Raw genomic sequence first — 15,847 nt, forward strand, 5'->3', positions numbered from 1 at the left:
ATCATGGCCCTGGGAGCTGCCATGGCCCTGGGAGGCATCACCCTGGGAGCTGCCGTGGCACTGGTGGGCATGGTGGCCCTGGGAGCTGCCGTGGCACTGGTGGGCATGGTGGCCTTGTTTTTGAGACTGAGGAAACCCAGGATTCCTGCTTCTGTTTTTTCCTTTGTTTCCAAATCATATATGGGTTTGGTTTTTATCAGTTTGCACAATATAATTCTTTGTCTTTGAGCAGATTTGACTGTCTCCCAAAAGGTTAGCTGAATCTTTGTTTAATAATCAGACAGTTAGTTACTGGATCATAAAGTAGAGAAGTTGTTTTTTAATGTAGAAAAGGAATTATCCATCCTGAAGGACAGAGTTCTGTAAGAGGCTCCTTTGCCTTGCAGGGCTGCGTGCTCTCTGCCCAGTGCACTGAGTGAGGGCCCCTTGTTTGTTTATAACCTTTGTGTTCCCAGCCGGTAGCCACTAGATCATGAGATCCCAGATTGGCAGTTGTCAAATACTGACAGTTTTGAATGGCTAATCCTAAAAAGCGGCGTTGTTCTTGTTTGATATTTTGAGATTTGTGAGCTATTTATTCTGTGTAGGGACTTTTGAGTTTTGTGCACAAATGTCCTTGACATCAGAGACCAGCCTCTTTCTGTTCTCTGTGCCTAATTTTTTTTTTTTAAGATTTATTTATTTTATGTATATGAGTGCTCTGTCTGCATGCATACCTGCAGATACACCAGCAGAAGAGGGCATCAGATCCCATTACAGATGGTTGTGAGCCATCGTGTGGTTGCTGGGAATTGAACCTCAGGACCTCTGGAAGAGCAACTGGTGCTCTTAACCGCTGAGCCATATCTCCTGCCCCCTATGTATCTATTTGTATGTTCATCATGTGTTCGGGGCATACAAGGAGACATATGAACAGGAACCCCAGCGAGCTGCTAGTGACAGCAGTGAGAACTGGAGACCTTCAAGCACAATCTACCTCTCTCCTATCGCTTGGGGATGATGATGTTCATGATTTTTCTTCGAGTTACTATTTTCTTTTGACTGAAGTTCTGCTTGGGCTAAGCTGGAGGATACTGTCCTTCCTTTTGGGTGCAGGCTTGGGGGCAGGGAGAATGGGTAAAACCCAGGGGAGGAATTGACCTGCCATTCCCCTGCCCTGCCCCCCATCTCCACTCTTTGAAATCTGCAGATCAGCATGATGGTGATGTTTATACACTCTACAGCCTGGGGAACTGGTATTCATGTGTAAGTAGGTCTCATTAAGAGACTGGAAATATCTGGATATGTGGCACCTCTCCGGTCAGGCTTTGGACCTTTCCAGAGGTCGCAGCTCTGCTCCCTGCTCCACAGTTCACACCACAGGCAGAATGTCCAGTGTTTATCACAGCAGAAATTTCAGAGCACTTTCCCATTTGTGCAGCTTGTTCCTCACTTTCAGTCTGAGCCAAATCTGTGGCCCTAAGGCCTGCCCTGTTATGTGAGTGATTGTGTGTGCACTTGGGGATTCGAGGATGAAAAATATCAAGAGCCTGTAAGGGAAGGCTGTGTGTTAAATGCGTTCCAGACGGTGCTGTGAAATGGGAGATAAGATGGCCATCTGGCCCAGTAGGTCATGATGTATTCCGCTTGTACCTTGGGGGCCGTTATCATCCTCTTGTGACAGCTGGAGTCACTCTGGTCTTTGTCCTGGGACAGGGGTTTCATTTGGCAGCCCCAGCTGATTTCTGAAATGAAATTTGCTATCAGTTCAGCGGGAACTCTGCCAAGAAGGACTCAAAAGCCCAGAACAGGGAATCAAAGAATAAGTGTTGGGGACGGGCTCTCCCTGTCTGTAGCTGGGCGGTCACCCTCCAGGTCTGCACACCAGTCACTCAACTGAATTCTCTGTTGTGGGCAGGTTAGCATGGCTGCCGAATTGCAAAAGGAACCAGTTGCTGCACTGGACCTTGGCAAAATGCCAGTTCAGGGACAGTGACCTGCCGGTAGTGGTCCTAGACGGCCAAAGGTCCTGTCTAGCTGGGCTTAACAACATCTTGATTGAGGATAAATCCTGGCTGGCTGCTAAATCAGGGTGGTTTATGTCTTTTCTAGTTGTCAGTTCAATTCTTTAAAAAAAAAAAAAAGTTTAAATTAAATTAGATTTTCTCTTTATCTTCCAAAATTAGGAACGCTCTGCATGAATTTGAATTTGGCTTCCTAGCTGGGTGGTGGTGGTGCACGCCTTTAATCCCAGCACATGGGAGGCAGAGGCAGGAGGATTTCTGAGTTCGAGGCCAGCTTGGTCTACAGAGTGAGTTCCAGGGCAGCCAGGGCTACACAGAGAAACCCTGTCTTGAAAAACCAAAAAAAAAAAAAAAAAAAATTATTGAATTTGGCTTCCTTATTACTCTTATGGTTTGGAAAACATTAATTAATCCCTTCCATGGGAAGAAAGGATCATGGATATTTGCAACCAGAGGGACTTTGCATACCTCCCTGTCCACCCTTTTTCAGAGGACAGCGGGACTACTCTGAAGGCGCCATGAGAAGGTAGAAATGGAATCGAGTCCATTTTGAAGGGCTCTGCCCTCTTTGTGCAGGATTTGGTGGACACACCCGGGGGACCCAGCACTGGCTGGGAGTGTGGTGCTGGGCAGCAGCTCCCAGCTATAAAGTGCCGCCTTCCTGAGAATGATGTCTTTAAGATGGTCATGGCTGGCTATGTGGGGCTAAACAGAGACAGGAGCTGGCCAAGGCTGTTGACCAGGAACTGCTACCGCCTTCCTGTCTGCAGCCAAGTGTTCTCTCAGGAAGTGGGAGGGAGCAGGGAGTGCACTTAAGGTCCATTTCGGATCTAGGCCTAGGGCAGGCTCTCTGGGTATGTGACTCCAAGAACTGTCACTCCCAGTGCCACACTGAGAAGGCCCTGTGGCTGACTGCTTCTCGAATTCCTGACGCTTGTTAGATCATGGCGGGCAGTTTACCCTGCCTTTAGTTACATTTTTACGTGTAGACTCCATGGCCTGGTCTGCTTTTCCCAGGACACAGAACACATGCTCCACATTCAGTGGCCTGAGAGGTTGTGCTTCTGGGTAAGGGATGGAAGGGGCTGCTGCTTGTGGAATGTTCTTCAGTGTGCCTCACCCATGATGGCAGAGACTCTTGCCTCCTCTGGGCTCCTGGTCTAGCAGGAGAGTAAGCATGCTTTCAGAGAACTACCAGATGTTCAGAGGGCCTGGTAGCCATTGTCTCCCTTTCAGGTGAGGACTCCAAGACCCCCTCCAGATGGAGGGCTAAATAGGCTAAGGTACTGCTTGGGAGACTCAAGGATTCCTCTGCTGTGTGGAGCAGGGAGTTGTGGAGATGGGCCTGTGTGTGGCTCACCTGCGGGCTCATGAGGACTTGGAGAGCGTTTTAGGTGAGGTAACGTCCTGACCAGACTTGAGCTGGACCTTCTGGTGACTGAGGGAACTTGAACCTAGGGGGACAAATCCTGAGGTATCTACTCCTGGATACCCCAGGAGTTCTGCTAAGATGAGGAAGGCCTGGGCCACAGAGGTGGCTGGACAAGAGAGGACTGATTCCGGAAGAAGGAGGTGGTGACTCAGTGGAAAAGGTGATCAGGGATCCTGAGCCTCTGAGAACAGGAAAATCTCACAGTCCTGACTTCCGGTGTCAGTGTCCAGACTAGGAAGAGGAGGAGGAGGCTCGAGAGGAGAGGAGGGGCTGAAGAGGACACAGAGAGAAGGGAGGGGTCAGGAGGGGTTATGGTGCTCAAGTGTGGTAGTGAGTCACTCAGCTTCCCTTGTTGGGGCCTGACTACCTCAGTCATGGATGGGCCAAGAACTGGCTACGGTGGGGAGGAGGCTCCGTTCTTAATTGGGCTGTTGAGTCATTTGTTTGGTGCCTTCAGCTAGTGGGAACTGGCCAGGGCAGGAAGGGTGTGGCTATGGAGGAGGAGGAGGCCAGTTAGAGGGGAAGAGAGGAGGGAGCTGCCTGGTGGTCCTTTGGGAATATGCTGGCTTAAGGACAAGTAGGCTGTCCAGACTACTAAACTGAAGAGATGTTGTCGCCTGGGTGATGCTGGAAAATGCCTCATGGCATTCTTGAGAGCAACAGTAATAGCTAAAGTCTAAGGGCATCCATGGTCCATCCTCAGCTGTCAGCTGTCCTGGGACCACAGGTCCAAGGCCATCTTCCCCACCCTCTGGTAACACAACCTATGTGGTTACACAACCTGTGTGGTTCCCTCACAACCTAATGTCGTGAACCCTTAAAGTAGCACAATTGTAAGCAACAACCGCTTCATCCACCTCATCTGTCTGTGTACCTTTAATTAAGTTAAATCTGCCTGGGATTCATAAAGAGTCTCTGGAGAAAGCTGAAATTAGACTAGCAATGTGCTTTATTTCCACCCCCTAGCCCCACCCCCGTGCTTTGAAACAGTCTATGCAGTTCTGGCATTCAGCATGTAGACTAGGCTGACCTTGAACTCACAGACCCACCTGCCTTCCCTGAGTGCTGGGATTAAAGGTGTGCCCACCAGCAGTTGGCTTGCCACTGATTGTAAGCCTGGATGAGGGCTGTTCAGAATGGCTCTCTCTGAAGTAGGTTAAACAGCCTTCAGCAGTTTGCCTTGTTCATTTGCAGCCACTCTTTCTTGTGTTTTGTTTTGAGACAAGGATTTACTGTGTAGCCTAGGATTGGCACAGAGGTCCTGATGCTTCTGAGGCCTCGGCTTCCCAAGCGCTGGGATTATAGGTGTGGACCCCCATGCCTGGCTTATCTTTCAGTTTTTATTCACTGTGGGTTAGCTTCTAAGGTCCTATAAGGATCATAGCTTTCTAGGATCCACTCCCTCTATCCCCAACCTTGTGGGGCCCTTGAGGAGCTGGCAACGTGACTTCCAGCTCTCTCTCAGCCCGTAGATGTCACGGGCTCTTTCTTCACGCGTGATGTTGCTGCTGCTTCCTGCTCATAGCCTGTCTAGATATTGGATCACTGGGGAGCAGAGCGCAGATATGGGTGCTGTCAATGCTGAAGCACAGCTAGTGGGTCTGAAGAGATGATTAGCTGGTAAAGGCACTTGCTATGAAGCCTGGCAGTCTGAGTTAGTTGTCCACTGATATCCATATGTGTGTGCTGTGGCAAATGCATGTGTGTACCCACAAACACACATATGCATGCATGCATGTACATACATATACACACCAAAACAAACAAAAACCCGAAAACCCCACCACAGCTCTCACATCAAAGGGAGTAAGAATAAAATAGAAGTTTATTTAGGTTAACCCAAATTCTATGTATCAACATGGATGTAGCCTCATGATGTTTCTATAGTAACAGAACAAAGAAAGTCATGAATCAAGACAATTTTCAGGTCCATTGGTGGGAACATCAGGTAGGCAGGTACAGTGAAGTGGAGAAATCTGTTACAGCCTCGGATGCTATCTTAGCTTCTGGGTTTGTGGAAGGAAGCTAGAGGTCTGTCTGAATATTCCAAACAATTTACCTTGGTTTTAAGGATGATGGATCACCACATAGGTGGGTAGATAGATGTCTATTTAGAAGCTAAGATGGCTCAAGACAATTTTATTTTGGACCTGAAATATCTAACTCTCAATAATTATTGAATTCTAGTCAGTCTTGTAGGCTCCTGGTTTTCATGGTCTATCTTCCAAGGGTAGGGGAAGATGGGACAGGTAGGGGAAGACGGGACAAGTGCAGCCACATGGAGGTGTGCATATGACTCTGTTAGGAAGTGGGCTAGATACGAGAGGGTGAAGTATTGCTAGCTTACCAAGGGAGGAGCTGCCTGCCCAGGAGTTAGGCCTGTTATGGGAACAAAAGAGGCTTGGGCAGAGCCATAAGGGAGGGAGGGAAGGACAAAGCAGGAGTTGATTCTGTGGAGCCTGCTAAATCACCACGGGGCTTTAAGTAGGAATGAGCATTCCCTTTTCCGGGGCTTAGGGGTTGGGCACCTAATGCAGTGGCTGCTGTCTTTCAGAGCCAGGTTTGATCTGGAGGCAGAGCCTGCAAGGCTGGCTCCGAGCATGGCACAGTGACTCTGAAACCAATGCTCCTATGGTTATTTGCCCCTAATAGAAGAAGGGATCCTGCACCACAGACTGCAAAGCCTCAGACTCCAGCTGCCCCTGCAGCCTGGGTCTCAGGCCCTGCCTCGGAGTCACCAAGCTCCAGCCTGGCTCTTGAGAGGCTGTCAGCTGACCAGCTCCCGGCTGACAGCTCTGTGGCTGGCTGCAGGAGCTGGAAAAATTGAAAACCAGTTCCCAGGCTGCAGATGCCTTGCTTTTTGCCAGAACAGATAGTTAGAACTTCTTAGGCTCCGAGCTGGTGCCTTTTAAAAGGCTTGTGTTTCCAGGCGTATCCTGTGAGGCCGCTGCACACTGGCAGGTCCCCTGGCTGTCCAGGAGGGGGCAGACGTCTACCATATGAAGGCTACTTGCCTTCATAATCCTTCTGGGCCCTAGGCAGAGCTGTCACCTAGCCCCCCCACCCCCACCCCCGACCCCAGTACAGGTCCCTCAGTAACCCAATAGCTCATACACCCATACTTTTCTCTCTCTTGAAATTTGGGGGCAAATTGTGGAGAATTTACAGAACTGTGTTTTAATTTTCAACTCAGAATTTCATTGCATGCACTAAACTGTTAGAATACTTTTATATAAAAATCTTCAAACAAACCTCAGACAAGAAAACACTTGAGCAGTTAATGAATTCCCAGGGTTTTGTTGTTGTTGTTGTTGTTGTTGTTTGGAGTCGAATGAGGGAGGAACTTGGAACTGGAGGCTGTAGCCTCCACCATGTATAAGTCAGGGGAGCCCAAGGAGCAGTGCACTATGTCTTTAAATAGTCCACTCCATAAATGTGGGTGGCTTGGGTGGGGTGAGAAAGGACGGATGAATGTGCCATTAATGAGCCGAATTCCATTTGAAATAATTCTCCCTTTGTGTCCCCAGCGCCTCCCCATCTGTTGCCCATGCAAGTCTTGCTCCTCTGGTCCCAGAACATGCAACCTCAGCTTCTTCCACAGCTGGTCCTGGAGTAGAAGCCCCCACTGCCTCCTGCCAACACCCGCCCAAGAACATACACAGGTAATCTACAAGCATTGCTCCTATAGCAGCTGCCCAGGAGAGAGCGAGCCTGGGTGGTCTCACTCTCTCTGTCCTGGGGTGAGCTGGGTTTAGGAGGGCGCCAGCAAGGCACTGACACCATGTCTGTAATTGCTTGGCTGGTAGCCTGGCTTCCTGAAGCGGCTAGTTCATCTGTAGCAGGGATGCAGTATGCAAGGCAAGAACTCCCGAGAGGCAGAACCGATAGTCTGTGAGTGAGAATGTTCCCTCTGTAGGTTTCCACTTCCAGGAGACTGTGGGGAAGGCAAAACTACAAGGAATGGGAAGTATTATGGTGGCCAGGGTGGGAGCTAAAAGGAGATCTTCACTGTAACATTATAGCTTGTCCTGAATCTCGACTATTGTTGTGGTTATGTGACCATGTCAAATTTATCCAAGGGTGACTGTCTGATGCAGCCAGTTCCTGGGGATGCAGAGCTTACCTCCTGCTTCCTGGGCCTAAGAGATGTGAGCTACCCACTTGTTCCGTGTCCAAGACTCCCAAAGCTCTCACACAGATTGCACTAAGATGACTGTGGTGTGCCTTGGAATGATTATTTCCTGGATTTTCCATTCCAGCACTTTTCCCATCTTGTTCGTTGTTTATGTATCTGAGAGCCAGACTCTCGGACTTGAGTTGCTCTGGCTAGGCACCATGCCAGGGACAGGGCACAGGTCTAGAAGATACATACTGCCTGGCCCTGTGGAGCCTTGAGGTCTCTGGAGACAGGATGATGCTCTCCCGGGACATGATGGCTCAGTAGGGTTAATTCTGTGTGGGCTGAGGACTCTGTGGAAGGAATAACTATTGCCTAGGGAGTATCTACATGCGTGCGGACCCTGGGGGCTGAGGAGGCGTGCATGGCAGGGGAGCAGAGCTAAAGGGTCTTTAGAGAGTAGAGGCTGGAGCTTGCAGCCTCTAAGGGGAGTGGATCGAGGCTCAGCAGGCAGGCCAGGTGGTTACCTTTTTTTAAATACAGTTTTGGTTTACCGAAGAATATAGAAGATAAAAAGTGCTATTCTATTTATTTAACCCATAGTTCCCTCTGCTGATAGTATTGTTTGTACCAATGTGACACTGTTACTGACCCCATATTGGTACATTCTTGTTAACTATAGTCTCCATTATGTGGAGTTCTGTAGTTTGCCTTTAATGCCCTTTCTTGTCCCAGATGTCAGTCTGGACACTGTTGCCTTTATTCTCCCTACGTGCCCCTTGGTTGTGGCAGTTTTCAGGTCTGTCTTATCTGGTAACCTTGATAAGTTCAAACAGTTCTGGTCAGAGTACCACTCAACTGGAACTTGGTTGATGTCTTTCTTTTTTTTGTTTGTTTGTTTGGTTGATTGGTTGGTTTTTCAAGACAGGGTTTCTCTGTATAGCTCTGGCTGTCCTAGAACTCACTCTGTAAACCAGGCTGACTTTGAACTCAGAAATCTGCCCGCCTCTGCTTCCCAAGTGCTGGGATTAAAGGCATGCGCCATCATTGCCTGGCGGTTGATGTCTTTCTTATGGTTAGACTGCAGCCATGAGTTTTGGAAGAAGATGAAGGGTTCAAAGTATCACTTTCTTTTGTTCCTTTTAAAAAACAAAACAAGACAAAACAAAGGCTGGAGAGATGGTTGAGTAGTTAAGAGCACTGGCTACTTCTGTAGAGGAGCCCAGTTGAGTTCCCAGCACCCACATACTGGCTCACAACTGCCTATAACTCCAGTTCTAAGACATCTACTGCCCTCTTCTGGTGCCTGTCAGCATTGCATACACATGCTTCACTTACGTGCAGACAAAACATGCACAAACACAAAACAAAAATAAGTCTTTTTTGCTTTAAATATAAAGCACATGTCACAGTGTTTATTCGGAGGCCAGAGGACAGCTTGCTTGCTTGTTTGTTTGTTTGTTTTGGATATTTTCTTTATTTACATTTCAAATGGTTTCCCCTTTCCAGGTCTCCCCTTCGGAATGCCCCCTCTCCCACGTCCCCTCCCCACCCCCCACTTCTATGAGGGTGCTCCCCCACCCACCCACTCCCATCCTCCCGCTCTGGCACTTCCCTACACGGGGGAGGGGGGCATTGAACACCCTCAGGCCCAAGGGGCATCTCCTCCCACTGATGTCTAACAAGACCATCCTCTGCCACATATGTAGCCAGCACCATGGGTCGGTCGTTCCATGTGTATTCTTTGGTTGGTGCAGCTTCTTGATGCTGGTTTTCACTTTGTACCTTTACATGGGTTCCAGGGATTACAGTCAGGTGGTACGATAGGCACATCTGACTGCTGAGGCAACTCTCGGGCCTAAAGGTATCATTTTTATAAAATGGAGGGTCCCAGTGTCAGCACAGCCGATGGCTATTGGTGTTGACTTGGCTGGCTGGCTGGCTTTCCTTGACTGTCCCACAGCCTCTGCGAGGATGTCAGCGTGTGCTGCCCCACTGCAGGGCAGGAACTCTTCTCCCTTCTGCTGGGGGGAGGCCTACATAAGTTATTTATGATCCTTTTGCATGGGAGGTTAGTCTCTTCTCCCACATTTACTAATGTATTCAATCACTTATTTATCTCAGTGTGGACTCATGGGTATTTATTTTATACTTTGGGCTCTAATCCAAGGCTGCTGTATTTCGTTGCACACAGCTTTAGCCCTGGGATTCCTTGCCTGCCTTTTAAGTGTGCCCAGAAGCCCCTGGGCAGAACAGTGATGTGATCAGATTTGCATTTTTAAAAGGCCTTGGTAGCTGCCTGTCAGGGAGGCAGGCGATTGAGGATTGATGGTTGATGTGCCCAGGGGCTTCATACCCTGGCTCAGCTGCACACACAGCATGGGCCTTCTGGGCTCCCGTCGCCTGTGTAAGGGTGCCCTCCATCTCTCTGTCTCCATGTTGTTAATTATAAGGCCAGTGCCTGAATGCAGGCGTCCATGTAAATCATGTCTTTCTCCATCCAATGAGTCCTTGGTTGGGCCAACTCTAGTTTCAATAATACACAAATTAGCACTTCATCTCATTGAAATGGAAGGTTTGATTCACCAGCCTGGCCAGAGTCTGAAGTTCTTTTGGCTACAGGATAGAGGTCGTATCCCTGCTCTGTTTCCATTTTCCGTGGAGGTTCTTCTGTCAGGGCCAGCTGCCTCCTGTGTTTTCATGAGGCACAGGCAACCACAGGCCCCACGGCCGTGGCTTTGTTCTCCATGTTAGGACTTGGAAGGGGAAAGCCAGCAGTAAGACCTGGTGTCCTGGAAAAAGGCACATCTCATTAGTTTTGTGGATGCTTGCTCAGTTATTGCAAGCCTGCTGGGCACCTTCTGCAGCCTCCCGCTTCTGGAGGCTGCTGTGGACATGCTGTTACAACCCCATACTCCAGGCAAATAGCTTTCTTCCCCGCTCCCTTGTACCCACTGGTGATCATTTGGCCACATGCGTGTGGAGAACAGATGTACCTTGAACAGAGAGGAAGGGGAACCCACTTAGAGAGGACTTAGCGTTCTGCTGAACAAACCATCCTGAAGCCACAAGCTTCTCCCGGGGGAGAGATGGTGACTGCTATGTCATGCTTCTGGCCATACTACTGTCTCCTCCAGCATGGCCCTCTTGAGGCCTTCTCCTGACCTTCCTGTGCTGTTGGGAGAGCTATGAGAGGCTAGAGATGCCAGGTGGAAGCCCTCTTTCGTGGGAGTGCAACCTGAGCTAACATTGCAGACCTTGGGCCAAAAGCTTGGTATGTTGGCACATAGGCCCAACCGAGTATCACCCCTGAGCTCCAACCTGATCTCTCACTGTCCCTTCTGGGGACATCCATTTCTTAAGAGTCAGTGGCTTGGAAACCTGGCTTTGGACTACCTACCTGAACAAGCCCAGAGAAAGCAGTCTGGAGAGGCAGCTCAGCTCTCTCAGGGGTAAAGTGTCCATGAAGGGGCCCCAGAGAGCAATGCACTATGGGAAATGCTGCCCTAAACCACAGCCTGTAGGCTTGCCAAGCTTTCTGACACACTGTTGCCGTGTAGCCCAAATAGCTTCCATCCCTCTACCAAAGCTTGCCAAAACTCAAGAGCTTTTCCTGAGTGAGAGGAGAACAGGGCTTTTGCTTCTCTCCGAAGCCGAGACTGGAGTTCCGTGGGAACCACTGCGCAGCCTCACTCAGCCCCTTTGTGATCTCCTCACCCTAGTAATTCATGTTGTAAGTAGAGTCTTGATTAGGTTTTCTGTTGGTTGCTATTATAATGAAATACCCAAGGCAGGGTAACTTTATCAAGAAGAGGCATCTATTTAATTAACCAATTTGGAGGCGGAATGTCCAAACAGGAAGGCATGGGTGTTGGAAAGCATGCCTCCAACTCTCTTGGCTGCTTCACCACAGAGCATCACATGCAAGAGTCTGTCTAGGCTCTGTCCAAGACTTAATCAGAGGGCTCTCTACACTAATATCTGAACCGAAGTATATTCCCAAGTTACCACCTCTAAATCACCCTTAGCCGTGGCTTTGAGGATGAAACTCCTGTGTGGGTTTGTGGGGACCAACCAAAGTATACACAAACAATAGCAGACTTGCATAATCTTCTGATGTCAGGAAAGGCTGGATTGTTGGGGAGTCTCTGTCATCTAGACCCTGTGCCTACCAGACTGGGGTCTATTCCAGTGTCCCATAAGCCAGGTTCCAGCCATTGTTCTGTACTGAGATCCTCTGTTTCATGTCATCCTAGGCACGAACTTACAACATCTCCCTCCCACTGAGACAAACACAGGCAGGCCACCCAGGCTTTCTGGCTCCTGCTTTATCTCCGTTTCATGAGTAGAGAGCTGCTAGGTACCTAGGTTTTGCTGTGTGCGTCTGCTTTCACTGAGCAAGTCGACCTCAGTGGCTTCATCTGGGGGCTCAGGGCAAAGGGAAGCTTTGCTTCCCTCTCTAGAAGGAAGGGGTACAGTCCAAAGCAGCTTCGTTTCTCTGGAAACAGTTGGGGAAGAGTGGCCTTAGGATCCCTCCCCTGCCACTGCTCCCTTGGTCGGAGAGGGGATGAGAGGTGGGACTGGGAACACAGTAACCCTAGTCCTGATGGGTGGAGCCCAGCTGGAGGAAAGCTGTTGAACCTCCACCCTGTGCCCCTCTGGGCTGGATTCTGAGGTTCTAGAGTAGCCTGGAAGGGAATCATCCACCTCTCCATCTATCCACCCATCTACCCACGCATCCATTCATTCATCCACTCATCCACCCACTTACCCAGTGATTTAGCAGCCATATCCTACTTGAATCTGTTCTACACTCTGGTATCAAACTTGGAGGTCATAACTTGTGCCTCAAGCCAGGTCCAGCTGCTTGTCCTCAGTAAGCCCACTAAAAGAGTCAAACTTAGAGTAGAAAGCAAAATTAAATATAATAATAATAATAATAATAATAATAATAATAATAATAACAATAATAGAGATCTATTCAAATTAGCCACATTGGGAAGAGAGACGAGATCCAGTGAGCCTCTCTGCCCCATCCCAAGCCTGTCTTTGGGATCTTGAAGTGAGATCGCAGTTTAAATACAGGATCTAGGACATGGCTTATGAGCAGTCCCAGTCAAGGTCCTGCCCACACAGACCCATCACCATCTGTGCTTCTGTCTCATCCTGTATGGCATCTGTCAAGTCTATAGAAAGTTGTATAAAATACAACCCAGGGAGGCAAGTTCCCCTCCTCTGGCTCTCTCCTCAGCGTGAGATTCCTGGGGAAACCTATTTCTTTGGGGCTCTTAGTTTCAATAGCCTGATACACTGACAGATGTGTCTTTTTAAAATACCTTTATGTCTTCCAGGCCAGTTACAACTCTACGATATGGAGTAGGGAAGGAGTGTAGAGCAAGAGAGACATGTCCTTTGGTCTATTTCTAATCTGTGTGACACTGGACAAGTTACCTGACCACTCTGAGCCTTAGTTTACCTATCTTTAAAATGAGGGTAGTAGTAACCACCTCACAGGGCTCAAAGTGATAATCAAATATATATGAAGCAAATAGCTCAGAGGGGTTCATAATGTGATCAGGTTCTTGGTGAGAATAAAGAGTGAAGAAAGACAACCTGAGGGTGTGGAGCAGCCTGCAGACTGCAGCAGATAGGAGAAGCCAGGCAGGCTTGATGGAGGGTACCTAGATCATGGGCACAGTTGCAGGTTAGCTCCAGAATGACAGGAAGCTTATAGTTGGTCTTGGGGGTTACTGGGACCCAAGATGTTGAGAAAGGAAATCCATCTATTCTCTTCAGGCAAGGGAGCGTTGAGATGGAATTTAATTCAGGGTGATTTCTGATAGGAGAGGAGGATAGATGGAAAGGAGAGGTCAGAGGTCAGAGGAACATGTGGCTGTCACTATGGTCCAGGTAGGCGACAGTGTTGGCCTGAACTATGGTGGTAGCTATGTGCTAGAGAGGACCTGAGCCTGTCCTATGGCTCATTTCCTCATTCACCCATCCACTCATGTCTATGGAGTGTCTCCTCTGACTAAGCCTGAAGCCAGGTGCTAGAGATGGAGTGGTGACCCTGCAGATGGCGTCCATATGTTGTTTGAGACTATACCCCGGGATCTTCCCCAACATTTCCATAAGGTCAGCAAGACAGGGCAAGACTCGGGTCACTCTGAGGTTACAGGACAATTGTCTTCATGTGTACAAATCAATTTCTAAAGAGCAAAGTATTCAGGCTGGAGAGATGGCTCAGAAGTTAAGAACACTACCTGCTCTTCCAAAATCCTGAGTTCAAATCCCAGCAATCACATGGTAGCTCACAAGCATCTATAGTGTGATCTGATCTCCCCTCTAGCATGTAAGTGTACATGCAGATTGAGCACTCATTTACCTAAAATAAATAAGTAAATCTTTAAAAAAAAAAAAAAAGAGCTAAGTATTCAAGAGGGAGCAAAACAACCTGCATCTCCAGGCAGTTGTATGCTCGTGCATCCGGCCATGGGGACAAGGATGAGGAGAGATTACAGACAGGGTTCCTGGGATCTTTATGGAAAGAAGGTGATTTTTTTAGGACTTGGTAACACACACACACACACACACACACACACACACACACCATGCATATGCTGACACACTCATTTACTCACTCTGCCCACAGACATGCTCTCGGTAGATTCTCATGGCTACTATTTCTGGCCTGGCGCTCTGGATTTCTGTTTCTTCAGGGAGCCTTGAGTCAGCAGTTCTGAGCCTGGTTTCTACTGCACTGCTCACAAGCAGGGGTGGCACTGTGCCAGGCTGTGTTGATGGCTTCTGAGGCTTGCACAGGATGCTGTCTCTCTGCTCTCATTGGAGGGAAGGCACAAGGCTTGGGCCTTCTGGATTTGCTATTTAGCATGCTCCTCTGGGAGGCCCTTTCATGCTGAGTGGCTTCCCTGCAGCCCCTAAGAATCCCTTGTCCTGGAGATGGCCAGGTGACCACGCTTAGCCTGTTTCTCCAGTCTGGCTGGGGAAACCAGCCCTGCGTCCTTCCTGGCCGTATCCATTCCCGGTTCTGCTCACACCGTAATGTTCTTCTTAAAAGACCTTTTTATTCCTAGTACAAAAGGTCTCCAAGGCCAGGAGGCTTAAGAGCCAGAGGAACTCAGAGGATCCACACAGCTACAGTCAAAGCAGTTAAAGCTCTCCTAAGAACGTAGACTGTAGCATGCGTCTGAAACTCTTAGTGTAAAAGGCTACTACCGAGGAGAAAGATGGCCAGCAATGGCTGTGTTTTCGAAGCTAGACAGAAGCAGTCACCTGGCCCAGGTGAGTCCACTGGTAAAGAAGAAAAAAAAATTGATTTTATTTCTAAGTAGGAACCTGGACTTAGGGCAGTGGGTTTACTGAGTCAAAAGCCTGTTTTGGGTCAACCTGCTTGTTTTTATTTAGGGATCTGGTCTATAAAGTTAGTTCCAGGAAAGGATGTCTGGTAAAGGCTGAAGAAAATCATTGCCTGAGAAGAGCCATTTAGAATGAATCCCCTGAATGAATCCAGATTTTGCCATCAATAGTCGGGGAAATGTTTGAGACTTTAAGAATGACTGACTTATTTTAATCAGCTGCAACTCAGTGGTTCTCAACTTTCCTAAGGCTGAGAGACCCTTTAATACAGCTTCTCATGGTGTGGTGACCCCAACCATAAAATTATTTGTTGCTATTTCATTAATTGTAATTTTGCAGCTGCTATGAATACTAATGTAAATATGTGGTATGCAGGATGACTGATATTCAACCTTGTGGTGGTCGCAACCCACAAGTTGAGAACTGCTGCTGTAGATTTTGATGGTGTCCTTCCTCAAGGGCTTTTGGTGGGCACTGAGTCTTTTGCCAGTATTTCTTTCATGTCTCTTGTGCTAGGCTATGGCTCTGTCTTGTGGCCACTGGCAGTGAACATCTCCCACAAAGCTACTGAAAAGAAAGAGCCAGTTGAGAAGTGATCATGTTTATCAGGGGCTTTGCCAACAAAAATGTCCTGGTAGTTTCTTTTGCTTCCCTGTATGTAACCTTGTTGCTATGGAGATATGAAAGGTGGGGATGTTCAGCCCAGGGTGGAGCAACTAGTCAGATATCACATCACACCTTGTTGCTATGGAGACTTGGCAGGTAGGGTTCTCAGTCCAGAATGGAGCAACTAGACTTACTGCCACGGACCGGGGTTTCTTGCGGGGTCCCTTATTCCACGGGACGATGGGCTCTGGCCAGGTGGGCACGGGATTCGGCTTTGACAAACAGACTACACACGAGTGGTGTAAAATCTGA

At 48.5% G+C, this 15,847-nt stretch overlaps 1 protein-coding gene across 18 annotated transcripts in view; it reads left to right on the forward strand.

The window, feature by feature from the left end:
- The window catches only part of Tacc2 (transforming acidic coiled-coil containing protein 2), a 220,974-nt gene that overhangs the window by 123,887 nt on the left and 81,240 nt on the right, over positions 1-15,847 (forward strand). For 16 of the 18 annotated variants that reach the window (XM_031388530.1, XM_031388533.1, XM_031388538.1 and 13 more), the window contains one exon: positions 6,963-7,097. The exons of the other annotated variants lie outside the window; for them this stretch is intronic. In XM_031388530.1, coding sequence (XP_031244390.1) covers positions 6,963-7,097 — 135 coding nt within the window. The remainder of the gene's footprint in view (positions 1-6,962; positions 7,098-15,847) is intronic. 18 annotated transcript variants of the gene reach the window in all.

This window comes from Mastomys coucha, unplaced genomic scaffold (assembly GCF_008632895.1).
Source record: "Mastomys coucha isolate ucsf_1 unplaced genomic scaffold, UCSF_Mcou_1 pScaffold21, whole genome shotgun sequence".
Lineage (NCBI taxonomy): Eukaryota > Metazoa > Chordata > Mammalia > Rodentia > Muridae > Mastomys > Mastomys coucha.